Below are 27,095 nucleotides of genomic sequence, written 5' to 3'. Positions count from 1 at the left end.
ATACACGGAAAAAGAAACCAAGTTCTTGGGACGCATACCTGGGTTATCTTAACTGTGCAGAGCATGTTTCCTCCCACTCCGCACGAAGTTACCCAGATCATCGCCTCCGTTTTCTGTTTAGGCAGCGGGAGATCACTATAGCCTCGCCCGCGGTGGGTGTCGCAGTCTGGCCCCTCCCGGGTTCTCCCAGGTCGCCGCAGCCGCCCCCGCGACTCCTCGCCGCCCCTCTTCCTACGAGGGGGCTCGGGCGCCCGGCACTAGGACCGCAGGGACGCAGGCAAAAGACAGTGCCCGCCCTCGGTCCCGCCCTCGGCCTCGCGCGGGGTGGGGCCGGGCAGGAGTTCCTTGGCTCGCGCTCCCGGGCCGCCGAGGGGGGCGCCGAGGGGTGGGCGGGGCTGCGCCGCCGGGCCGCGCTGCTGCCTGGCAGGCCGGGCATTAGGGCCTCAGCGGAGTCCGCTCCCCTGCGCGCTGGGCGGGGTGGGCGGCGGGCGGCTTCGCGGGCAGGCGCGGGCCCGGAGGCAGCGGCTGCGCCCTGCGCCGGGGCGGAGCCGGGGGCGGGCCGGCGGCCGGCAGGCGGGGGGCTGGGGCCCGAGGCCGGGAGTGCCTGAGCGCCGGCGGCGACGACGGCAGCGGCGGCCCAGCGGGCTCGGTGCGTGGGTCCGCTGCGGCTCGGGGTCCGCCCGCGGGCTGCAGTGCGAGCGGGCGGCCCGGCTCCCCTCATCCCCCGCCCGCCGCCGCCGCTGTGATTGGGTGGAAGATGGCGCTGGGCGGATGGAAATCCTAATGACAGTCTCCAAATTCGCCTCCATCTGTACCATGGTAGGTGCAGCGGGCGGGCGGCAGGGGCAGCCGGGACCTCTCGGGCGGGCGGACGGCGCTGGACCCGTTTCTCCCTGTGGCCGCTCGCGGGGCCTAGCGCGGGGGCGGGCGTGCGGGCGGCCCGGGTGGGGGCGGTCGGACGGCGCTCGGGCGGGGAGCGCGGGGGTGAGCGGCCCAGGCGTCCGGGGAGGGGGCGCCGCCTGGCGGGCCGGGGCTGCGCGAGGGTGGCGGTGAGGGGCCCACGGTGCGGGACGCGGCGAGGGGTGGGCACTGGCCTCCGGGAGTCCCCGACCGAACTGCTGGTGTCCGCGCCGGGCCAAGGGCCGAAGCGCGCCTGGCCTGTGGCGGGGCAGCGGGTGGGCGCGCAGGAGCCCGAGCGCGGCCCTGGGCCAGGGTCGCCGAGGAGGGGGCGAGGAGCTGCGGAGCCGCGAGGGCTCCATTTCCTCCTGGCCGCGCGCCGAGAGGGAGGTGTCCCCGGGCGGGGTGGGGGTCGGCGGGCAGGAAGGAAGGGTCTCTGCCGGGGCGGGCTGCGCTCTTTCCCGCCAGGGAGAGGACGGAAGTCAAGTGCAGATTTCCTCGCGCCGCTGGCCGGGCCGAGTCCCCGACCCCGCGCTGGCGGAAAGGGGCGTATGTAAAGATGGAAACTTTAAATAAGTGTTGTTGAAATTCTCTCCATTTTTCTCTTCGGAGAGGCACGAGCTCTCGTTTCCAGCCGTGTGTCCAGGTGGCAGTCTTGTCTGTGGGAATGCACGTTAATCTTTAAAAGCATTAGCTTTCCTGTCATTTGTTTACTTCGGCCCACCAGACACATCTGTATGTGGTGAAGCTACGTCTGTCTGTGTGCGGGGACCGCCTGCCAATGCGATGATATTTGTTTTCTTAGGGCGCTTAAATAGACTATAAAGGAAAAGCGCTAATCCTCGCTGGAAGTCCCGAATTAAGCAAAACGTGGGCGCGTTTAAAACTTGGTGTTTTGTGCTTGGCCAGAAGGACCACAGTTTTCCACATGATGAGACAAATTCGTTTCATTAGCGCCTCATGAGCTTATATGTAGGGATCATAATTTATGAGTCATCACCGAAAAAAGTTGTTCTTTGCAACGTGGACCTATTGGTTGTTATTAAAGACTTCTGAAAGCTTGTGTTTGATGCCTCACTGGCCCTATTTATGCAACCGATTTCATATAGGAGAGCCTCAAGCAATTTTCCATCTAAGGATGGTCCATTGTGTATATTTTTCTTTGAGGAGTGGTGAATCTGATCGGAAAGATGCTTTAAAAGCAGATTCTCTACTGCATGCTGAGGAACAGTACAAAAAATGGCTGAAATCAGCTGGACATAAAATCGACAATATTTAAGAAATCATATTGAAGACTCCATTTCCCAACTGGATGGTGGTTCTTTCTCAAAGTTTACGTTTTAGGAAGGCATTGGTATTAAATGGACTATTTTAAAGTGATTTTCAAGAATTGTTTGGGCTAATTATTTTCAGATACGCCAATTATTATCTTACTCAGTTTCAAAAGAATGCGATAATTAGGTCTTTTACAGTGATACCAGATTGCTGATCTACACACATTGTAATGATCATAGTTCACTGTCAAAGAATGGGATTTCAGGAGTGGTGTGATACTCTTATTCATTCACTCAGGTACTGTACATCTACGTTTAGCAGCTACTAGGTGCTAGAGGTGGGGCTGAGTGCTGGGGATGCTGTAGTGGTCAGGATAGCCCCGGCTTTCATGGTGTTTACGTTCTTCATGGACACAAACTGTATTTAAATTAATATATTAATAAATATGTGCTGTAATCACATTAGGACAGTGAGACACAGGGATTTGCCAGCGTCGCACACTTAGTAAGTGGGATTCTGATCTCCAAGATCAGAATCGGGAGCTCTTTCTAGGGCTTCCACCCAGATGCATTAATTACAGGTGGGGTGTGTGTATTGTTGGCAAATACTGAAAGTGCCTGGCCGAACGAGATTGTTCAAAAGGTACTATTAAAATTGGGTGTGTCTTTATTCGTATTTGAATACATTCTAATGTACCCTCAAATAGTGCTAAATATCTCAAAGTAGTTTGCAGTCTTATTCTTTAAAGAAAATGCTATCTGTCCTCTTGAGAATCACAAAATTGAAAAACAAAGATACCTCTTTAGCTTTGTAGGTGCCGTTTTGCTAGGCTTGGAATGCTTCCTCTGCCCTACCCCCCATCCTTGTATTGCGAGGATGTGTACCTCTTAAGCAGGGAGCTTTACTTGAATAATCCTACCCCTCTCCAACCCAACCCTCCATCCCCCTCATACAACTTCATGCCATTTTTGAAATGTCAGTAGCACCTATCATATTTAAACTGTGTAGTATATTTTTCTTTGAACTCTTACTCAGTTGTGAGGGCCTTGAAGGGGAAGAACTATCAGACTATCATTTACATTTACTTCTACAGTTTGATCTGGAGTACTAAGTTCTGCATTCAGTATAAAAGTGTTAAAAGTCCTTCCTATCTCCTGGAATGCCGGGTGAAGCAGGGATGATACTGGGTGTGTGTGTGGAATGGTGGAGAGAAGATGGGCTGGACTTAAACGAAATACTTCTCAGAAAATCAGCAGCTGTGAAAACATTTAGGATAAGTTGAAATATCATTCTATAAATACTGAAGTGTATATAATTTTTTCATTTGTCAAAATAAGGTACCTGGACACATGTGCAGTACCTTAATTGGGTTAAGTAACTGTTAATAGTTTTCTTCAGCTGTGTCGTTATTTTAGATCACTAGTGTTCTGCTTACATGTGAAAATTAGTAAAATTTGTTTTTCATAAGATAGTATTATAGCCTGACCCAAATGATTATGTTTAGATTGCAGTGAGTACATTTTCAAGGGTACCTCTTGAAATACATCTTTTTAATTTGTTAGTGAAATAATACATTTTCATTATCACATGGTGTTTATTTTGACTTTGAAGTAGTTTCAGACTTCAGGGCCTGGCACAGAGTACCTATGTATCTGTTAATATTATACTTAATAAGTGTGAACTAATGGGAAAAGTGACAGAATAGTTGTAGAAGGGCTCTGTTTTGCAGTTGAGGTGGCTAATCCGGGTGGTCCGTCATGACTGTTGTTTGCATGGAGGCAGGCACTGCTTACTGTTAGCTCCATAAATGTTAGCTCTGCCTCTGATCATCATTCTCTCTTCCTATTTGGGTTGTAGTAGTCATAGCTAGGAAGGCGTTGTCGGGAGTGGGACTGGACAAAGGAGGAGTTGTTGGTGCAGGGGGTGGGTAGAGTTAGATCATGGGGTGGCATGGCCTGGCTGCTTGCCCACCCTCATTTACAAGAGCTTGAGATTAGATCCATTAGAACGTGGTGGTAATATGGCCAAAGCCGGAAGGAAGGTGCTGCTTGGGAGAGTCTGATGGGCTTTACTTCTGAGAAAGCCTGTGCCTCACCCAGCACACGGAGCATAGTAAACTTGACTTGCTGAAGGTTAAGCTGGCTGTCTTTTCTTTTTTGTTTGTTCTATTTTAATAACAAAGTTTTTAAAAATATATAAATTAGAAAGGACATATATTTGCCTGTTCTTACTGCCTCAGTCTCACTGGGATCCAAATAAGAGTATGTGTAGTCAGCGTAGTTTATCCTTACTACAGAAATAAAGGCAAGGTGGGGCGAGCCTCAAATCCCATGCTTTGTTGGGAGTGTGTGTGTGGAAGTCTCCTCTTCATATTATATTAAATAATAAAATTCCTTTTTCGTTCTCAAGAAATAGGGTGGATATAGTTCTTTTATTAATAAAATATTTCTTATTTTTAAATGAGTATTTTATTAGTAAAATAGTACTTTCATGATAGGAGCATTTAAATGTGAGTTGCCATGTTTTACTTGTCTAATTTTTGCTGTGTTAATTTAAGAAGGAAGAAAACATAAGCTTCTTAAGCCTGCTTTTTTTTTTTTTTAAGACAACATTAAAAAATAAGGAATCTTCTATTACATAAATGTTTGGTCCATGGAATGTTTGAGCTTGGTGGAGAGAGAACATTTAGAAGAAGTATTATAAAAGTTTTATTTAAGCCCACTGATCTTTTGAATTTGTCTAAAATACATTTTTAGACATTAGACATTAAAAATGATACATTCTCATAGAAAATCTGGAAAATATAAAAACTCTGAGAAAGCCAAAGGAAGATCAATTATTTTACCTTCCAGGGCATATTTTCTTTGACTTTTTAAAAAACTCGAGTTATATTCCCTAGATATAATTTTATATTGTTTTCCCATAAATGATTATCATGTTATAAAATTTGCCCAATTTTAGGATGAACATGAAGAGTTTAATGTTAGAAAATGATGAGGTGTTGAGATTAGCCCAATAAAGCATAGTGGTAGGGGACTAGGTCATGGACAGGTTATATGTTTAATGATTATTAGAGGGTAAAGTAATATAGTTAGTAGAAATGGAATTTTATAAGAGGTGATGGTTTAATCTTAGGCACTTAGTTATCACAAAGGTAGGACTTGTTAGGGTCTGAAATTTTTAATATGCTTAAAAATGCTAGTTTTAAATACCATATTCAATTATGTGGCATGTGTATAAATAGTATGGTCTTATTTTATATCATATGGCTTTGCTTACCTTCTGGTGGCTTTCTCCTTTCACCTTTCGCTAATAAGTGGCTAATAGGTCTCAAAGTAGGTTAATTATCTACCCTACCAGGATCCATGTCGGCCAGTTTCAGCCAGATGTTGTCAGATTCTTGTTGTTTTGATTCTAGACTTCTACCAAGTCCCCCCAAATTGAGTCTGCCTCCTTTCTGTCATTTATCAAATTCCTTTCTTCCTGCCTTTAAACCCATATTTATTCTAGCTCTTCTGGAACTTTTATTGTCTTAGGAAGTATCATTTAGGCATTTGTAAACTTTGTATATTTCTTTTCCAGAAACATTTTTCGATTTAAATAATTAATTTTGTTTTGGTTTCTCCTTTAGTAAAGCCCTATTCCAGAAATTTAATATGATATTTTATTGTATATTTGATAGCATGGTATAATAAAAAGAGCAGTTGGACCAGAAGCTAAATTCTAGTCCGCATTTTGACATTTAGATTTGTATATATGGGAAAGTTTCTTAAAACTTTGAGGTAATTTTTCTCTTCTGTGAAATAAAGGGATTGGACTAGACACTCTTTAATAGATACTCCTTATGTGCTTGTCTCATTCTAGATCTAAAATTCTGATACTTTGATAGTTTATAAATGATTATTGGTGTCATTTTCATCATTTTGGGAGCTTTTTTTAAAAAAATTAATTTTTTTTTTTTTGCTCTGTAGCCCATTTCTAGAACATTGTGGGAGTTTTTAATTATGTTTTGCAAATATAAAAAGCATAGAATGAGATATAATTAAGCATGAATTTCACTTAGTTTCCTAGTTTTTACAGTCTAAATATATTTTTCTTCCTTTAGAACCGTTTACTGGAGGTTACTGATATCGCCATTTTAGTCACAACAGGCTAATAATCCACAAAGCTGTTTACTCATTTTTGACACTGTTTTCTTTGCCAAAACCACTAAAAAGAAAAACGATTTGAATTTTTTTGAGATTTCACATTTATTTCTTTAGTTGTGGGTATGACCTTGGGCAAGTTTTACTTTTCTGTACCTGTAAAATGAGAGTAAAATAACATCAGGTTGTTGACTAGTACCTGGCCCATGGTAACCACTGGGTCATGTTGGCTGTTACTATTACTCTTCTAACGTGATTTGCCTCCCTCCCTGTGGTAAAAAGTATTCATTGGCACTACTGATTAATCTGTTAGCTCAACATATGCTAACCAAAATGGAAATTTGTTTTGTGAAATACAATTGTCAGTTCCTTTTCTTCATAAGAAATGTTAGTTTATTAGTAGTATGCACCCCTAAGAAAGCACTAATTTATTTTGAAATAAGGTGGATTAATTGATAATATGAAAGCTAGGAATGTAGATTGTCCTCTTGCTGTATTTTGAATAGTTTCTAGAAGAATTTATTTCTTTTGTCTGGGAGTAAAAATAACTGGTCTAATTTGTGACATTCTCAAACATATTTTACAAGTTTAGGTAAGTTGGGAATGTCAAAAATCGCAATTACTTTTGCATCAACCTTATACTTTCAGAAGAAAAATCTGTCTTATTTTATACTAAAAAAAAAAAGCTCACTGCTTTTTGTCATTACTAGAACAAGGTGTGTGTATTCAAGTTAGCTTCAGGACTTATTTCTTTGCAGATTTTCCCGTTTACTGAGGCCATATTATTATATTTAATTTTCTTATGCTCTATCTTTTAGGGAGCATAACAAGAGAAAAACATCTCTTGTTGGCTTACAATGCACTTACCCACCCTGGTATTAGATATCTTGTCTAAAACCTGCTGTCCCAATCTCATAGTCTGGAAGAGGGTTTTTACCTCTTAAAAATTAAGGTACTTTAAGGTTTTGGGAGAAAATGGTAAGTGAAGAGTTGTATTATGAAGAGTTAGGCTTGCTGAACTGAAAACTCTCAATCGGAGGCCCAGTATTGTTGAAAATACTTATACATAACATTTGATCATTTGATATCTTATGTGCAGAAGTTGTACTGGGAGGTTAGAGTGGCAGTTTATATACATTTATTTTGGAAGAAAAACTACTAAGTCTTTGCTTTTTCACAGCAAACTCAAGAAGACTTTTGTGATAGTGTAAAGTATAAGAAATTTAATGTAGAGCTCCATTGTGAGAGGTGCTATAGCCCTCTCTGTTCCCTGGCTTATGCTTTTCTGCTGCTTCTCTGTAAGAAGGACCATTAGCTGCTTGGAAAGAGTGTGTTATGTCTAAAGAAGAGATTTATAAGCTTGGTTTATTTATCTGTAGTGATCTACATGTCCGGAGCCACCTACCAATCAAAATTTATTTCCAACTTAAAACAAGAAGTAGATGTTTATTTCAGTGATAACTGACAGATGTTCTTACTGAAATGCTTCATAGGTAATCATGCATTCTTTATTTGTAAATGGGGGTTTAAATCGTAATATTAGTGGAGTTAGAGTACTGTTGCCTTTGATTTTAATTTAGTGCTTTTTATTTTAGTGACCTAGTAAGCCTCTGCCTGACAGTGATTTTTTTCCCCATTTTTTGGGGGGTAAAGTGCTTTTTCCTAAGTACTTTGAGGAAGGATTCATGGAGACCTACATTATATCAGGCTGCATGTGGGTTCTGAGAATATGAAGATGACTATGACAAACTCTGGTCTTATAGAACTTCAGAATTACATTCAGTATGTCCTGAGTGGGGTATAGTTGTGCTGAGGAAGTAATCCTCTTGACTGGACAGCCTGGAGGTATCTGGGTTGATTAGAGGCACTTAGCCAGTCCCATTCTGGTGAGAGCAGACTTAGCTGTATCTTTATTTATTACTTTTTTTTTTTTGTAGTCTTGCTCTGTTGCCCAGGCTGTCTCCTACGTTTAAACTATCCTCTTGCCTTGACCTCCCAAGGTGCTCAGATTACAGGTGTGAGCCATTGCACCTGGCCATCCCCATATCCCTGTGAGCTCTATATATACTATTTTCTCTGTGTTTCCTGATGAGAAAAAGATTGGAAGCCAGCTCTACTTACAGTATTGTAGAGGATGATGAACATGTAAGACAAATGCACACAATGAGATGTTTTTCTTATTGCTGTAAGTAATGGTAATTATATGTGAAAGAGAAGGTGGTTATTTCTCTGGGAGAGAAAAGAAGAGGGCTTCAGGAAAAAGTTTAAAAGAGAGTTGAACTTTGCAAAACAAATGGCCTTTATTATGTGGACATGGAGGGATGGGATACCAGAGGTAAGTAGATAATGTGTTACTCTTAGGCTCTATAGTGGTTTGGCATGAAAGCGGGTCTTGTGAACAGTAAGGCTGGAGAGTAGGAAGGGGGCATATTTAAAGAAATACCAAGAGTTTACCAACTGTCGATTCACATTAAAATAATCATTAAAAAGCCTGTAATCCCAGCACTTTGGGAGGCCAAGGCAGGTGGATCACGAGGTCAAGAGATCAAGACCATCCTGGTCAACATGGTGAAACCCGGTCTCTACTAAAAATACAAAAAATTAGCTGGGCATGGTGGCGCGTGCCTGTAATCCCAGATACTCAGGAGGCTGAGGCAGGAGAATTGCCTGAACCCAGGAGGCGGAGGTTGTGGTGAGCCGAGATTGCGCCATTGCACTCCAGCCTGGGTAACAAGAGCGAAAGTCCGTCTCAAAAAAAAGATCATTAAAGTATGTGTTTGGCCTGAGGAAATGTAAGTCCAGAGGACAGTCATGAGCATATAAGAAACAATGGAGTTGGTAAAAATATGCTAAACTGAATTACATTGATTGTTCAAAATTTGCTTGTATCTTTTTTTAAAGATAAAGTGACAACAAAACAAGATGGATGGGGTAGAAGGACAATTCAGTGGGTTGTTAAAACTTGTTAAGGGCCTCCTTATTTAAGAGCCATCTAAACAACCACTGTTGGAAAATTTAGGGTTGTATATACATGTTAAAAAATTAAGGATAAATACTCAAACAAGGAGTGAATTTTCTTGCTTCCATGCCAGCAGACATTTAAACATTACCATTCAAACTCTGAGAGAAGGAAAGTAGGAAAAACAAAATGGAAAAGAATGATAGAAAACTCAGGTGGAAGAAATAAGCTCTAGTTCATTAGTTATACTCCAAAGGGATCAGACTTACCTGCATTATATTAAAGGAACCATCAGATTGGATAAAAAACAAAATATTGCTTAATAAGAAACCTACTTAAAATGAAAGGGCAATCTCTTTAACAATAACACAATATTGTCACACCTAAGAAAATTAACAACAGGTTTTTTTGAGATATTTCAAAATAATTTATTTTGTTGTTGTTAGTCTTTCTGTATCTGTCATCTTGAAGATTCAGAGTTAGGAAAAGTTAGGTAATATTAGCCACATTTTCACAAAATGGAAAAGAAGCTTAAAGTCACCCCTACAGCAACTAGGGATGGGGTCCAAATTTCTAGACATCCAAACTCATTATGACATCTATGGGCCAATGTGTTGCAGGTTTGATGGTTGAGACAAAATTATTCAAGAATTGGGGAATTTTTATTCCTGACTTTTCAGCTGCATGTCTCTGTGTGTGACTTTGAGTCCCACTTCCCTCAGCAGTTATTTTCACTTGGGTAGGCCATATAACTGGTTTCAGTTATGAAATGAAATTATAATTTCCCCATTAGAGCAGCTGAGATGACACATGTGAACGTCCTTTGTACTATAAACACATATTAACATCACCCTTAAATGGTCATTATTGGTAAGACTCCATGCCCTGTTAAGGAAAGGATGGAAAGCACATTAAGATACTGTGAGACTGTAGGATTTATAACAGGGCTCACAAGTTACCTTTGACACAGTGTAGTCATTTCAAAGTTTGAACATGAGTATTTTAATCTACGAAGCGTAGTTTTAGATTGCCCTTAAAATCTTTTTACTGTGTTAAGAATTTATAGTTCATAAAGTGGCTGTCTTTTTTTTTTTTTTTTTTGAGATAGAACCTTGCTCTGTCGTCCAGACTGGAGTGCAGTGGCACAACCTCGCCTCTTTGAAACCTTTGCCTCCTGGGCTGAAGCTATCTGGGACAATAGGCACACACCACCGTGCCCAGCTAATTTGTCTTTTTAATAAATTTTTTATATAGATAAGGTTTCACCATGTTGCCCAGGCCTGTCTCAAACTCCTGAGCTCAAGCGATCCACCTAGCCTCCCAAAATGCTGGGATTACAGGCGTGAACCACCACACCTGGCCTGTAGTTAACTTCTGATGTCAGTAAACTCTGCAGTTCCCTTCTAGTAACATTTCTTTTAAGCTGTAGAATTATGGTGAGTAAATTGCCTTGATTTCTACAGTATTCATCTACCTAGGTTTTTCAGGAATCCCTGAATAGAGTCTTTCAAAACTAGAGCCCTTTTGGGCCCAAGTAAAATAAGCCATGAAGTACTTAAGTTATAAGGGTAAGGAGACAATAAAATAAAAGGCTTTTGTTCTTTGAAATGGAAAATACATTTATAATTTGAGATTTTTGTAGATGAACATTTATTCTGCTTTATATGTGATTATCTTAGTCCAAAAATCTAGCTGTTATAACTTTGAAGAAGTTATTTCTACCGTTTCTCTAGAATATTGTTTCACAGTTTTTCTTTGCTGATGTTGCAAAGGTTCCCTGGTTGTTTCATTTGCTTAATGAAGATACTCATGTGCAGGATGAAGATACTCATATGCAGGATGATTAAGGTGGTACCATGAGGATAGTAGCTGGGACTTTGAAGTTTTCATAAGAAAGGCGTATCTTAAAATAATAGAGCAGGGGCATTCTCTTTTCCACAAAAGAAGGTTTCAGACAGTGGCCTTGAGAGATGATGCTTTGTGGAGGAGAACACTATTCACTGGGACCTGGGGAGAGGACGGCTGGAGGGAGAGCATCAGGAAGAATAGTTGATGGATGCTGGGCTTAAACCAGGGAGATAGGTTGAGCTATGTAGCAAATAACCATGGCACACATTTACCTGTGTAACAAACCTGCACATCCTGCACATGTGTCCTGGAACTTGAGGTTAAAGAAAAAAAAAAAGAAACATGATACTTTGGTTCTTTTAAGAACAGGTGAGGAATAGGAATCAAGTGGTTTCACTGTTTGTTATTTGATGGACCTAGAGGTTTAATGCTGATCATTTCTTCAGGCTGATGTAGTCAGGGATTTTATGTAAAGGTGGACAAAATTCAGAACAAATTTGAAACATCAAAGGCTCAAAACTGGATATAACTGACCAAAAACACAACCAAAAATGTTGTGCTTTTGGCTTTGCTGGGCAAATTAGAATCTTTTTGTTGTCTTCTGTTACATATTGTTTTTAAAAGGCCACTTTTTTTTAACTTTACTGGTTAGTTTTATTTGCTTTTCTGCATTTTTTTCAATTTGAGGATATTTTTCAGTTTCTCCACAGGAGACCCTGCTGAACAAGGACCTGTCATTGTCACGTGACTGGTTAAAACTGAGACCTTAACTTTGCAAATGAAAAGCTAAAAGGAAGTTCACTTCTGGTTGTTTTCTCACTATACAAATCAAGCCTTAGCCTGATAAAAATTGGATATTTGCATCATTGTCTTAGTTGGAGTCATTATTTTGCTCTTTTTAACTAAAAATACGTAAGTGAAATCTGTCACCTTTTTTGTTCTCTGTTTATTGAGTTTTTCCAGCTTTATTGAGGAATAATGGATACATATGGTATATATATAAGGGGGTATTTTCATTCTTTAAAGACTGCACAGTTGCCTTTGCTCAGGTTACTGCTTCTGACAAGTGTTCCCCACAGATTTTTACTTCCTTGTGTCTATGAAGCCTCTCTTCTGTTACACATTTTCAACCCAGATGTTAGTTGCTTTAATAGTCTACTATCTTTCCTTTTCATGTCTGAAACTGGTTTGTAATTATTACACCATTTCAGTGCCAGCAGCCTACTGTGATGTTCTTGTCATTTTATGTTAATGATGACTTAGGTCATCTTTGCTGGCTTGTAAAGTTTAATGTGACTTCTGTAATTTTAGCTTTAACAAGGAACTTACATCAGAGTCTGACATTTATTGAGTGGCTGGTTGGTGATGCTATTGCTAAGCATTTCACAGATCCAGGTCTCACAATGATAAAAAGTAGAGGTATTCCCCTCCGTAAAGCTTCATCTCTCAAGCTGTTAAGTCTGAAACCTTCTAAACATTATATCCTGTTTTGTGGAAAAGGGAATGTCCCTGCTCTGTTATTTTAAGATGCACCTTCCTCATGTAAACTTCAGTTGAGTTTAGATAAATGTATAGATGATAAATCTAGAACAAATTGTTAAAGAGAGTTAGGATATTTGAGTACATTTTTGGTTGACATCAAAGTTAACAAGGCCTTCTACAAATGTTACTGGATATTGATAGAGAAGACTGGGTTGAGTAGGTATGGCCTAGTAGAGAAATGAAATTTAATGATAAAACACTTGTAAAACACCAGAATTATATGCCTGATGCAAATAGAATGGTGTTTGAAAAATCTTATTTTCGGCCGGGTTTGGTGGCTCAAGCCTGTTATCCCAGCACTTTGGGAGGCCAAGGAGGGCGGATCACAAGGTCAAGAGATCGAGACCATCCCGGCCAACATGGTGAAACCCTGTCTTTACTTAAAAAAAAAAAAAATACAAAAATTAGCTGGGCATGGTGGCATGCGCCTGTAGTCCCAGCTACTCAGGAGGCTGAGGCAGGAGAATTGCTTGAACCCGGGAGGCAGAGGTTGCAGTGAGCAGAGATTGTGCCACTGCACCCCAGCCTGGCACCTGGTGACAGAGTGAGACTCTGTCTCAAAAAAAAAAAAAAAAAAAATCTTATTTGCTTCTTGCCATTTTTGGGAACAGCCTGTGTTTGATATTGACTCTGAAATATAAGGTCATAGTAACTTTTGGAAATTGGATGGTAGATATGCCCTTGTAATTTAGTAATTCATACATTGTTTTTTAAACTACCAAAGTGAGGAATTAAAAAAAATTTAATTACTCAGGTTTAACTGTATGTACTCTTAAAGAATAAAGTGATATCTGATTACCTTAGAAATGGTAGTTTCTTTTAATTTTGCATTTTTTTTTTAATTTTATTTATTTTTTTATTGCATTTTAGGTTTTGGGGTACATGTGCAGAGCATGCAATACAGTTGCATAGGTACACACATTGCAGTGTGTTTTGTTTGCTTTCTCCCCTTCACCCACATTTGGTATTTCTCCCCTGGCAATCCCTCCCCACCTCCCCCTAATTTTGCATTTTTAAAAGTTTAAACAAAAGCAAATTACTATTTTCAAAAGTGCCGAATTGTGTGAGTTAAAAAATCATTTCTTACAAGGAGAAGAGGCCACCCTTTCCTAAGAACTAATTGCTAGAAAGAATTGGGATATATGTGTGTGTTTGTTGCCAGATATTACCTGTGCATATACAAACATGAGGTATTGTGTGTGTGTGTGTGTGTGTGTGTATGTCACCCCTCTACTCCCCCCAAAATTTAAGACTGCAGGTTTATTTGCTTTTTTACTTAACATATACTGTGCATTTTTGGTTGTCATCATGTTTCATTCCGTGTCAGAACTCTTGTGTGCATTTTAATTTCCCATTGTCTTCAGTGTCTATCATATTGGAAAGTTTGGTGATCTAATACTGTTTGCACATTTTCATTTTATTAAACAATAATTAGTTTCCTATAGCTGCCATAGCAAAGTATCAGAAACTGTGTATGTGGATTATAATACTGTATTGTTACTGTACCTTTTGTATGTTTAGATGTGTTTAGAGACAGGAATATTTACCATTGTGTTACAGTTACCTGCAGGATTCAGAACAGTCATATGCTATGCAGTTTGTAGCCTAGGAGCAAAAGGCTAGACCACATAGCCTAGGTGTGTCATGGGCCATACCATCTAGGTTTGCGTGAGTACACTCAGATGTACGCACCATGGTGAAATTGCCTAACAGCCAGTTTCTCAGAATGTATCTCTTTAAGTGATACATGCCTGTAACAGAAATGTATCATCTTACAATTGTATAGGCTAGAAGTCCAGAATCAAGATGTGGACAGGATTGGTTTCTTCTGAGGGCTGTGAGGAGAATCTCCTCCATTGGTCTGTCCTAGCTACTGGTGGTTTGCTGGCATGTGGATGCATCACTCCAGTCGTTTCACATGGCCTTCTCCCTGTGTGTCTGTCTCTCCACCTTGTCTTCCTTCCATGCCTGTGTCTGAATTTTCCCTTTATACATGGACGCCAGTCACACTGGATTAGGGTCTACCCCAGTGACTTCATTGTAACTTGATTACCTCTGTAAAGACCCTATTTCCAAATAAGGTCATATTCCGAGATACGGGGGCTTAAGACTTAAACGTATCTTTATTAGGGAACACAGTTCACCCGATAAAACCAATGGTGCAATCAGGTCCATTATTGCAAACAGTATCAAGAAGTATTCATCAAGTTGGGTTATGTGCTAGACACTAGAGATGCAAAGCTGTTTAAGTTCCTTTTTGCTTGGTAAGTTTTGTATACATTAAGCTAAAAAACAGAATGCTGTAGTTGAAACGGACCTAAGAATGAATTTAAATTAACGCCTGTAATCCCAGCACTTTGAGAGGCCGAGGCGGGCGGATCATCTGAGGTTGGGAGTTTGAGACCAGCCGACCAACATGGAGAAACCGCATCTCTACTAAAAGTACAAAAAATCAGCTGGGCGTGGTGGCGCATGCCTGTAATTGCAGCTACTCCCATGTAATCCCATGACTGACCAGTCTTTCTTTCATTACTTCCCTTGGACAGGGACTCTCCTGTTTGCCTCTTTTGCTTACAAGACCCTTGTGATTACACAGGGCTCACCTGGGTTATCCAGGATAATCTCTCATCAGGGTCGTTTGATTTTAGGAACCATAAGTCCTTCTGCAACTTGAATTCACAGGTTCTGGGGATTAGGATCTAGACGTTTTGAGGGAGGCAGTTATTTTTCTACTACCACATTGTGTGCACTTTTTTTTTTTTTAACCTTAAAAATATATTAGAGGTGAAAATCAATTCCTGATATGCATTTAATGAATTTTAGGTTGTGGTGAAATATTGGGAAGAAGTCGAGTGGATTTGTGAACATACACCTTTTGTGTTAAGTGAAGGTTAAGAGGTGGTTATCTGTTGTAGTTTTTGAAGTAACAGAATGGGAATTTTTACTTCAGGTACTGTTAGCACATTACCAGTCTCAGCAGGAGAAAAGTAAAGATGCAGTGGAATATTCAGGAAAATTAGCTACCAGTACTTTTACAACTTTTTTTTTGTTTTTTTTTTAACAACTTTTTTTTTTTTTGAGACGGAGTCTTGCTCTGTTTGCCTAGGCTGGAGTACAGTGTCATGATCTCAGCTCACTGGAACCTCTATCTTCCGAGTTCAAGTGATTCTTCTGTCTCAGCCTCCTAAGTATCTGGGACTACAGGTTCATGCCACCATGCAAGGCTAATTTTTTTTGTATTCTTAGTAGTGATGGGGTTTCACGATATTGTCCAGGGTGGTCTCGAACTCCTGACTTTGTGATTTGCCTTCCTTGGCCTCCCAGAGTGCTAGGATTACAAATGTGCCACAACTTTTGATAAGTAAATATAGGGTTGGTAGCATGAGAGGTTTTGAAATGGATGAAAGGAATAAAACCTATATATACTACATTGCCTTGCTCAACAGAGCATATGTGAAACATATTTTAGGGTTTTAAGATTAGATCAGAACCTTTTATATTTACAGTATAGTAATTTAAATGATGGTTGGGTTTCATTAAAAGACAGTCTTGGAGGTTTAGAGAGAAGGCCTTACTTAGGCTGTGTGCTTTCTAATGAAGAAAGGGCAAAAAAAGGGCAACTGTGACATTTTCTTAGGCAAAGGGGAAAGATGCAGAAATGTCTCTGGGATGTGAAATAGATTTTTAGTGGTTAAAGATAGTATCAGAAGAAACTCTAATTTGAGGATTGCCAGATCTCAAAATAGTTTTGTTTTGCACTTATTAAACGACTGCCATAATTAGATTTGATGTCGTAGTAAACTCACGAGATAGGATGAAACATAGAACCTGGACTTTTAAGGACTTTATTTTTCTCTAGAGCAAGAAAGGCCAAGAAAAGAGAGATGGTAAGGAAGACAGAAGAGAATACTCAGTAGATATTTATGTATGGGCTGTGCTGTGTGAACTGTTAGGCATGAGTGGGTCTTACTCTTAAGGAAGATAAGGTCTTGTTGGGGAGAAGAGACTTAAAATTCACATCCAACAGAATGTATCAGAAAAGTAGGTGAATGAGCTCTCTGAGGGTGATTGGTGGAAGGGGAGAGGCTAAACATTTAATTCTTGAGTATTAACAAGATCCAAAACTCTAATGTACCGATTAATGGATTATAGAACAGCTTTTCTCTGTTATAGAAGTGATGTATCCACTCTTAGTACTTTTGGAGTTTATTGTTGTTAGATTTTATGGAACTTATTTGAACCTAGAAAATACTTCTATTTCATTATTTTATATGTTTTTGCATGCATATGTTTATATGTTTTATCTAAAAAACAAAATTTACATTGAAGACTTTAGAAGTGAATTTGAGTTTTGGACACTAAGCTTTATTTATTTACTTATTTTTTTCTGAGATGGAGTCTCACTCTGTTACCCAGGCTAGAGTGCAGTGGCGCAACCTTGACTCACTGCAACCTCCGCCTCCCAGGTTCAAGCAACTCTCCTGCCTCAGCCTCCCAAGTAGCTGGGATTGCAGATGCCCACCACCATGCTCAGCTAATTTTTGTATTTTTTAGTAGAGATGGGATTTTGCCATGTTGGCCAGGGTAGTCTTGAACTCCTGACCTCAGATGATAGGCCTGCCTTGGCCTCTCAAAGTGCTGAGATTACAAGTGTGAGCCACCATGCCTGGCCTGGACACTAAGCTTTTTAAATGTTGAATATAAACAATTCATTAAAAAAGACTCCCAAGTTAACATACCAATTCTTTTTTCTTAAACCAGCTTTATTGTAATATAATTCACACATCAAACAATTTACTCATTTAAAGTGTACAGTTAAGTGGTTTTTAGTATATTGACAGAGTTGTGCATTTATCACCACAGTCAATTTTAATCCCCTCGAAAAAAACTTTATATCCGTTAGCCATCATTTTCCTCCCCTTCCTTCTTTTTCCTCCCCCTTTTAGCCCTAGACAACCACTGATTTACTTTATGTGTTTATATATTCTCTGCTTTGGACTTTAGTATGTGGAATCATAGAGTATATGGTCTTTGGGACTGGCTGCTTTCGCTTAGCATGTTTTCAAGGTACATTTATGTTGTGACATATACCAGTACTGCATTGCTTTTGATGGACAAATACTGTTCCATTGTGTGGATATACTACATTTTGTTTATTTGTTCGTTGATGAACATTTGGAGCATTTCTACCTTATGGTTCTTGTGAATAATATTATTGTGAACACTGGGAGTGCAAGCTTTTGTATGGACATATGTTTTGTTTTCCCGTGTGTCTGTACTTTGGAGTAGAATTGCTATTTAATCATTTGAAGATCTACCAGATTGTTTTCCAAAGAAGATGCAACATTTATGTTCCTGCCAACAGTGTATGGCTGTTCCTATTTTTCTGCGTCCCCATTGGTACTTGTTATCTTACTTTCTGATTGTAGCAATCTCATTTTGAGTGCGAGGTGGTATCTCATTGGGGTTTTCATTTGCGTTTCCCTGATGAGTAATGATGTTGAGCACCTCTTATGTACTTACTGGCCATTTGTGTATCTTTTGTGGAAAATTATTTACATTTTTTGGCAGTTCTTCGAGTTGTCTTAATTGCTGTAAGAGTTTTTTTGTTGTTTTGTTTTTTCAAGACAGGATCTTACTCTGTTACTCAGGCTGGAGTGCAGTGACATGATCATCCCTTGCAACTCCTGGTCTCAAGTCATCCTCCCACCTCAGCCTCCGGAGTAGCTAGGAGTACAGGCACATGCCCCTATGCCTGGCTAATTCTATATTTTTCATAGAGATGGGTTCTAGCTATTTTTCCCAGGCTGGTCTTGAACTGCTGGCCCTCAGGGGATCCTCTTGCCTAGTCCTCCCAAAGCACTGGGATTACAGGCATTAGCCACCCTTCCTGACCCTGTTGTAAGAGTTCTTTATATATTCTGGATACAAGTTCCTTGTTGGTTACATTATTTGCTAATATTTCCTCCCATTCTGTGGGTTGTCTTTTCATTTTCTTGATGGTGCCATTTGAAACACAAAATAATTTTGATTTTGATGAAGTCTAATTTATCTGATTTTTTTTTTCATTTATTTTCCTTTTTTTTTTTTTTTTTGGAGATAGAGTCTTGCTTTGTCCCTGGATCTCGGCTCACTGCAACATCCGCCTCTGGGTTCAGACGATTCTCATGCCTCAGACTCCCAAGTAGCTGGGATTACAGGTGTGCGCCACCACACCCAGCTAATTTTTTTTTGTATTTTTAGTAGAGATGGAGTTTTGTCATGTTGGCCAGGCTGATTTTGAACTCTTGGTCTCAGGTGATCTGCCCGCGTTGGCCTCCCAAAGTACTGGGATTGCAGACATGAGCCATGGCATCCAGACTAACTTTTTCTTTTGTTGCTCTTGCTTTTGGTGTCATATTCTGTAATTCTTTGCCAAATCCCATGTCAATCCTTTGCCAAATCCAGTATTTTCTTTTTAGAGTTTTCTGAGTGTTGCTCTTTCATATGCTTCTTTGATCTATTTGGAGTAAGTTTTTTGTACATGGTTTGAGGTGAAGGTAACTTCATTCTTTTGCACATGATTGTCCATTTGTCCAGTGCCAGTTGTTAAAAAGACTATTCGTTCTCTGTTGATTGGACTTGGCACCCTTGTTGAAAACCAGTTGATCATAGATGTATGAGTTTCTTTCTGGATCCTTAGTTTTATTTCATTGATTTGTATGTCTACCTTTCTGCCAGTACCACACTGTCATCATTGCAATCATAGCTCACTGCAGTCTTGAACTCCTGGACTCAAGTGATCATTACACAGGTGAGCCACTGAGCCCAAGCTCCATATAAATTTAGAATCAGCTTGTTAATTTCCATAAAATTATTAGCTGGGATTCTGATAGGGATCTCATTGAGCCTGTAGATCGGTTTGTGTTGCCATTTTAAGTGTTAAGTTTTCCAGTCTGTGAACATGGTATGTTTTTCTCTGTGTTTAGATTTTCTTTAATTTCTTTTAGTAATATTTTGTAGTTTTCAGAGTTTTGAAACTCTGAAATGTTTATCTCTTTTTTTGTTAAATTGATTCCTATTTAAATCATTTTGAATGCTGTCGTGAGTGGAGTTGTCTTAATTTCATTTTCAGATTGTTCAGGACAAGCATATGTAAATGCAATTAATTTTTTTGCTTTTTATTATTTTAAATAGACATTGTACATATTCGTGGGGTACAGTGTGATATTTTGATACATGTATGCAATGTGTAATGATCAAATTGGGGAATTAGCATATCCATCACTTCAAACATTTATCATTTCTTTGTGTTGGGAACATTCAAAATCTGCTCCTTTAGCTATTTGGAAATATACAATAAATTGTTGTTAATTATAGTCACCCTACAGTGCTATAGAACAGGGATCTCCAACCCCTGGTCTGTGACCTGTTAGGAACCGGGCCATACAGCAGGAGGTGAGTGTCCAGCGAGCAGCATTACTGTCTGAGCTCCGCCTCCTGTCAGATCAGCAGGCATAGGAGTGTGAACCCTGTTATGAATCGCACATGCAAGGGATCTAGGTTGCACACTCCTTATGAGAATCTAATGCCTGATGAGCTGAGAACAGTTTCATCCCGAAACCATCCCCCTGAATCCGTGGAAGAATTGTCTTCCAAAAAGGTTGGGGACTGTTGCTGTAGATCACTAGAATTTATTCCTCCTACCCAGCTGTAAATTTGTATTCATTGACCAACCCTTGGCTACTCTTCCCACACCCTACATCTCCATCCTCTATTTTAGTAACCACTATTCTACTCCATAGTTTTATGAGATCAATACAATTGATTGCTCTGTATTAATTTTAGAACCTGCAACCTTGCTGAACTCATTTATTGTGGTAGTGATATTTTAGTGGATTCTTTAGGGTTTTCTATATGATCTAAAGATAGATTTACTTCTTTCTTTCAAATTTGAATGCCTGTTTTTCTTGCCTAATTGCTCTGGCTAGAACCTACAGTACAGTGTTGAAAAGAAGGAAAAAGAGAGAATTTCCTTGCCTTTTTCCTAATCTTAGGGGGAACACATCCAGTATTTTCACTATTAAATATATTAGTGTTAATTTTTTACAGATGCATTTTGTCAGATTGAGGAGTTCTTTTCCTCTTCTATTTTCTTCCCCTCTCCCCTGATGACAGGATATTGCTCTGTTGCCCAGGATGAAGTGCAGTGATGTGATCTTGGCTCACTACAACCTCTGCCTTCCTGGCAAAAGTGATTCTTCCACTTTAGTCCCCTGTGAAGCTGGGATTACAGGCGTGTGCCACTATACCTAGCTAATTTTTTGTATTTTTGGTAGAGATGGGATCTTGTCATGTTGCTCAGGCTGGTCTCGAACTTTTAAGCTCAAGTGATCTTCCCTCCTCAGCATCCCAAAATGTTGGGATTACAGACATGAGCCATTGCACCTGGCCCATAAATACAATTTTTATTGTATTCAGAGAGGAATTCTTTTCTATTTCTGTCCTTTTGAGCATTTTTTTTTTATCATGACAAGGTGTTGGATTTCTGTCACCTGTGTTTGTGTGTGTGTGTGTGTGTGTGTGTGTATTAAGATGATTCTGTGATTCTGTTTTTTTTTTATTCAATTGATACATTATTTTACATTAGCCCATTTCAACCTACCTCTTGTGCTCTCGTTGGTTTATTTATATATTATATTTCTATGTGACATAGGCCCAATAATATATTCTATATATAGTTTTATACAGTTGCTTTTTAAATCAGTTAAGAGATGAAAGGAGAAAAAAATATACATTTATAATGTCCTGTAATTAACAGTTGCTGTTATCGGTACTCTTGTATGTTTTTTCATGTGAACTTGACTTGCTGTTTGAGAACACTTGCTTCTAGCCTGAACAGTTTTCTTTAGTATTTTTTGTAAGGTATATCTGTTAGCATAGCAACAACTTCTGTTAGGTTTTTGTTTCAGGAAGTCTTTTTTTTTGGAGACAGGGTCTCGCTCTATTGTCCAGGCTGGAGTACAGTGGTGCCATCACAGCTCACTGCAGCCTTGACCTCTTGGGCCCAAGTGATTTTCCTACCTCAAATCTCCTGAGCAGCCTGGGACTACAGGTGCACACCATCACGCTTGGCTAAGTTTTAAATGTTTTGCAGAGATGGTGTCTCCCTGTGTTTCCTAGGCTGGTCTTGATCACCTAGGCATCAGCGACCCTCCATCCTCAGCCTCCCAAAGTGCTGGGATTACAGGTGTCAACCACCATGCCCTTATGGGAAAGTCTTTATTTCACATTTAGATGGAAGTTTTGGCAGATTTGGCATTCTTGGTTGACAATTTTTTCTTTTTTCTTTCTTTGAGCACTTTGGCTATGTTACCCCACTGACTTATGCCTATAATCCCAGCATTATAGGTTCTGCTTAGAAGTCAGCTTTTTGTCTTACTGGAGTTTCCCTTATAAGTGATGCATCTTCTTTTCTTGCTTCCTCTTTTTGTCTTGACTTTCAGCATTTTTATTATCATGACTATTTTGTTGATGTTTTTTTTGTGTTAGTGTTTATACTTTTTTCTTTTTTATGACATATATTCTTAAATTCTAGCTTATGCTAAATGCCTATATTTTTCAATTAAGTATTTTTTAAAAAATTGGACACTTCAGTTGTAGTGTATTAACTTTGTAGGCTAGAATGTTTAGATTCAGAATTGTTATGTCTCAGCTGATAACATATTATTATAGTTAAATATTACAGACATTCTCATAGAAGACATTTGTAATCAAATTGGAAGCAAACTAAAATAAAATGGTGATACACATTTCTTTCATGAGTTGTGTGTTGCTTAGACTAGGTGTTACTCTATATGTAAAATTCTGCAGTGCTAGCTCTTTAAAGGTAGTGGCTCTGAGGGTGTCATGCTGTGTGGAATTTGTACGATGGTGTATCCGTTTCTAGGGCTTTCCTAATGTACCGTAATCTGAATGGCTTAAACAGCAGAAATCATCTTCTAATTCTGGTTTCCAGAAGAAGAAAATCAGCATCTTGCCAGGATCATGCCGTTTCTGAAGGTGCTGACAAGGGTCTTCCCCAGGCCTCTCTCCTTGCTTCCTGTAGCCTCAGGCATTCCATGGCTTATAGATGGCCCTCTTTTTCCTGTGTATCTTCACGTCTTCCCTGTGTATCTGTGTCCAAATTTCCCCTTTTTATAATATTATTAATAGGATGCCAGTCATACTGGATTAGGGCCTACCTTCATGACCTCATTTTAACTTGATTACCTTTGTAAAGACTCTATTTCTAAATAAAGTAACATTATGAAGTACTGAGGATTAGGACTTCAATTTATCTTTTTTTAGAGGAGGGTGTGCATAGTTCAGTCTGTAACAGATAACTTAAAGGAATATTGCCATCTTATGTCTCTTCTGAAACAAAATGGAGAATCAGGGAATCATACTTTTTCAAGGGGAGTAGCAATTGGTTCTTTTTAACTATCTCTAAACCTACTTATAAGCCAACATTAGAGCTCTGCTGTGGTAGAACTGACAGTTAATCTTGCATTAATCTTAAAATGGCTAACATTTCCTAGAAATGGGTATAGTTAATTGCTTGTTTCTATCCTCTCCGTAACTGCTTACTCCCCTTTCTGCCTTACACCTCTAGTCTTTAACCCTGTGTAATATTACATAGGTACTTTTATTTTTTGAGACAGAGTCTGGCTCTGTTGCCCAGACTGTAGTGCAGTGATGTGATCTTGGCTTACTGCAGCTTCCGCCTCATGGGTTCAAGTGATTCTCCTGCCTCAGCCTCTTGAGTAGCTGAGACTATAGGCACCCACTACCATACCCAGCTAGTTTTTGTATTTTTAGTAGAGACAGGGTTTCATTATGTTGGCCAGGCTGGTCTTGAACTCTTGGCCTCAAGTGATCCCACCCGCCTCGTCCTCCCAAAGTGCTGGGATTACAGGCGTGAGCCACTGTGCCCAGCCTAGTTCTATAGGCACTTTTAAAGAAATGTTACTGTTTAATAAAATAAGTTAAGTATAATCAATATGTAATGTGATGTGTAAAAAGGTGTCAAGAAGAAACTGAAAGTCACCTGTAACCCATTAATAATTACTCGTAACTGGTATTGTTGTGAGTGTGTTCCCAGTTTGTTTATGGCAAACATGATTGTTGGAACAAAATCTGGATCATTACATATTCTCTTAATATTGTTCTGTAGATAATTATGAAGGCTAGGACTCAGACTATTTTTGCTTTTCTTCCATTTTGTAACCTTTTGGGGACCAAGACACATTTCTTTTCATTGTTTCTCATTTTCTCTATTCTTAACAAAATGTTGTGTTACAGAATTGCAGACTTTTCTTGATAAAGAAGGGACTTTAGGACAAGTAGACCTTTACAGAAGTGACAAATGAGTATTGCAGGGGAACTAAATCTGAGATCACGACATTTCACAGTGATGAGCAGATTCTAAATGAACTCCTTCAGCTTAGTAATTTAGATTGAAGTTAATGTGGGAGCTAGTTTGGGTTTAGGTTATTATTAAATGTCTTTCTAACTATAAAGCTGCTAAACTAGAATAACAGGCATTGGAAGAAAATAGTTATGCAGGAAGCCTAACTGATAGATTTTCAAAGATGACTTTTTAAAGTCAGTTGTTGGGAGCTTATTCATGTCCCATGGCAACCATATTTCTTGGCCAAATGGGTAAAGTGTCTTTTAGCAATATTGTTACTATATTGGTTCAGCGCTGTGGGGAAAAGTTGATTCTCAGGGGCAACTATTGGCATATGGAGAAAACTTGGTCCAGAATTTCATGGGTTTTTTTTTGCCTTCTTCTTGAAGAAGAGTTTCATTCTTCAAGAAGGAAACTCACTGGGCAATACCTTACACTTTTGTAGTTGAGGAGACCTGCCATTTGGAAGGAAAGGAGGAGGTTCAGTGAAGAGTGGGAGTTCTACATTTGATACAGAGCCCAAGACTTGTGTTCAGGTCCCCTCTGCTGCTTATTAGTTACTGCTGTGGGCAAATCTTAGTCTTTGAGTTTATTTCTCCTATAAAATAGGCCGAATTTAATATCTGCCAATAATGGAGTAGTACTTAGTTTGTGCTTGACATTTTTCTAAGCTCATTACACATACTTAATCACTTCATCTCCACAACTCTACAAGGTTGGAACCGTTACCTTTTATGGATAAGAAAACCGAGGCACAAATAATTTAAGGAATTTCCCAAGGTCATACAGTGATGAAGCTGATAGAGCTAGGATTTGAATCACTATGGTCTGGATTCAGAGCCTCTCTCTCTCTCCCTCTCTTTTTTTTTGAGACAGAGTTGTGCTCTTGTCACCTAGGCTGGGCAGAGTGCAGTGTTGTGATAATGGCTCACTGCAACTTCCACCTCCCTGGTTCAAGCCATTTTCCTGCCTCAGCTTCCCAAATAGCTTGGGATTATAGGCACCCACCACGATGACCGGTTAATTTTTGTATTTTTAGTAGAGGTGGGGTTTCACCATGTTGGCCAGGCTGGTCTCAAACTCCTGACCTCAGGTGATCTGCCCACCTGAGTCTCCCAAAGTGCAGGGATTCCAGGCATGAGCCACCGTGCCTGGCCCAGAGTCTCTCTATAGCCATCCTACTCAACCACCTGCCTGTTTAAAAATAGTGCTTTAAGGGTTATTGGGAGAAATAAATAATGAGTGTATATCCGATGCCTAGTTCAGTAAATGTTAGTTGCCTTATTCAGCTCTTCAGGTGGCTGCTAGCAACCCTGTATTTTCATGGCTGACCATATACTTATAACCACAATTTATGTGTTCTTCCTATCAGCAAAATAAGCTTTAATGACATCTTACCTCTCCTGAGTTCTCCACACATTACCTTCTTACTGAGGTGATAATTCCCAGTCAAAACTTAGGGCAGATCTTGGGTGAATAGAAGGGGGAAGGGAAAGACATGGGGAGAGCTCTGAGCAGCACAGTAGCAGTGCCACTCGATGTCAGGGACTTCTCCCCTCAGGTGACCAAGGGCCTTCTCTTTATACCCTTGAATTGTACTTAATCTCTTCCTTCATTTAGGTTCTGATGAAACATTTTAACCTTTAAGTGAAAAGACGGTAATATCTGATGAGAATATTAACTACAAAGGAATGAATAGTCAGTGCTTAGATATATCATTGAAAAATAAGGGCATACTTCTACATATAACTCCAGTGTCTTCCCAAGAAAAGTAATGGTGATTTATTAATATCATCTAATATTCAGGCCATATTCCAATTCCCTGAGTTCTTCAAAAAAAACAATACCTTACGTGCTGGGTATGTTGGTGTGCACCTGTAGTCCTAGCTGCTTAGGAGGCTGAGGTGGGAGGATGACTTGAGTCCAGGAGTTTGAGTCTGGCTTGGGCAACATAGTGAGACCTCCTATCTCTCTTTTTTTGTGGGGTGGGGGAAGACAGGGTCTCATCTGTCACCCAGGCTGGAATGCAGTGGTGCAATCATGGCTCACAGCAGAATTACACTGGGATGTCACTGCAGCCTTGACATCCCAGGCTTAGGTGATTCTCCCACCTCAGCCTCCTGAGTAGCTGGGATTACAGGCACATGCCACCATGCCTGGCTAATTTTTTTTTTTTTTTTCTGTAGAGATGGGATTTTGCCATATTACCCAGAATGGTCTCAAACTCTAGGCATAAGGGATCTGCCTGCCTTGAACTCCCAAAATGCTGGGATTACAGTCAGGAACTACTGTGCCTAGTTCCTTCCCATTTCTTAAAGCCTTCAAAAAAGAGTCTTCTGTGGTTTTCTGTTTTATTTTTTTGAACCACTGTCATTCCATCTAGGTTCATGCTTTGCATTTGGTTATGTCTCTTTTTTTAAAAAATATATTTACTTTGCTAAATGTATTTACATTTCTCATACTCAGTCTTTAGTCGCTTTTAATATATAGCAGTTTGAAGTTTTTTTTTTTTGTCTCTGTGACTCACCTCCTCTTTTTTTTTTTTTTTTTTTTTTTAAGAGACATCGTTTTGCTTTGTTGCCGAGGTTGGAGTGCAGTGGTGAGTGCAGTGGTGTGATAATATTAATAGCTCAGTGCAGCCTTGACTTCCTGGGCTCAAGTGATCATCCTGCCTCAGCCTCCTGAGTAGCCAGGATTACAGGTGTGCACCACCATGCCTGGCTAATGTTTGATTTTTTTTTTTTGTAGAGGCAGGGGGTCTCACTATGTTGCCCAGGTGGTCTCAAATTGTGCTCAAGTGATGCCTCCACCTTAGTTTCCCAAAGCACTGGGGTTACAGGTGTAGTAAACCACAACACTTGGCTGACCCTTTTTTTTCTTTTTTTGGAGACAGAGACTCACTCTGTCACCCAGGTTGGAGTGCAGTGGTGCAGTCTGGGCTCCAACTTCCGCCTCCTGGGCTCAACTGATCATCCCACCTGAGCTTCCCAGGCAGCTG

General features: G+C 40.0%; 1 protein-coding gene across 1 annotated transcript in view; it reads left to right on the top strand.

Annotated features, from left to right (window-relative positions):
* Nucleotides 1-544: 544 nt before the first annotated feature.
* The window catches only part of USP12 (ubiquitin specific peptidase 12), a 105,715-nt gene continuing 79,164 nt past the window's right edge, over nucleotides 545-27,095 (top strand). Inside the window, exon 1 of the mRNA XM_002748938.6 lies at nucleotides 545-819. Coding sequence (XP_002748984.1) covers nucleotides 772-819 — 48 coding nt within the window. The 5' untranslated portion in view covers nucleotides 545-771. The remainder of the gene's footprint in view (nucleotides 820-27,095) is intronic.

Source organism: Callithrix jacchus, chromosome 5, assembly GCF_049354715.1.
Source record: "Callithrix jacchus isolate 240 chromosome 5, calJac240_pri, whole genome shotgun sequence".
NCBI classification, from domain to species: Eukaryota; Metazoa; Chordata; class Mammalia; order Primates; family Cebidae; genus Callithrix; species Callithrix jacchus.
The sequence above is the reverse complement of the archived record's forward strand: the minus strand, read 5'-3'. Positions and strand labels throughout refer to the sequence as shown.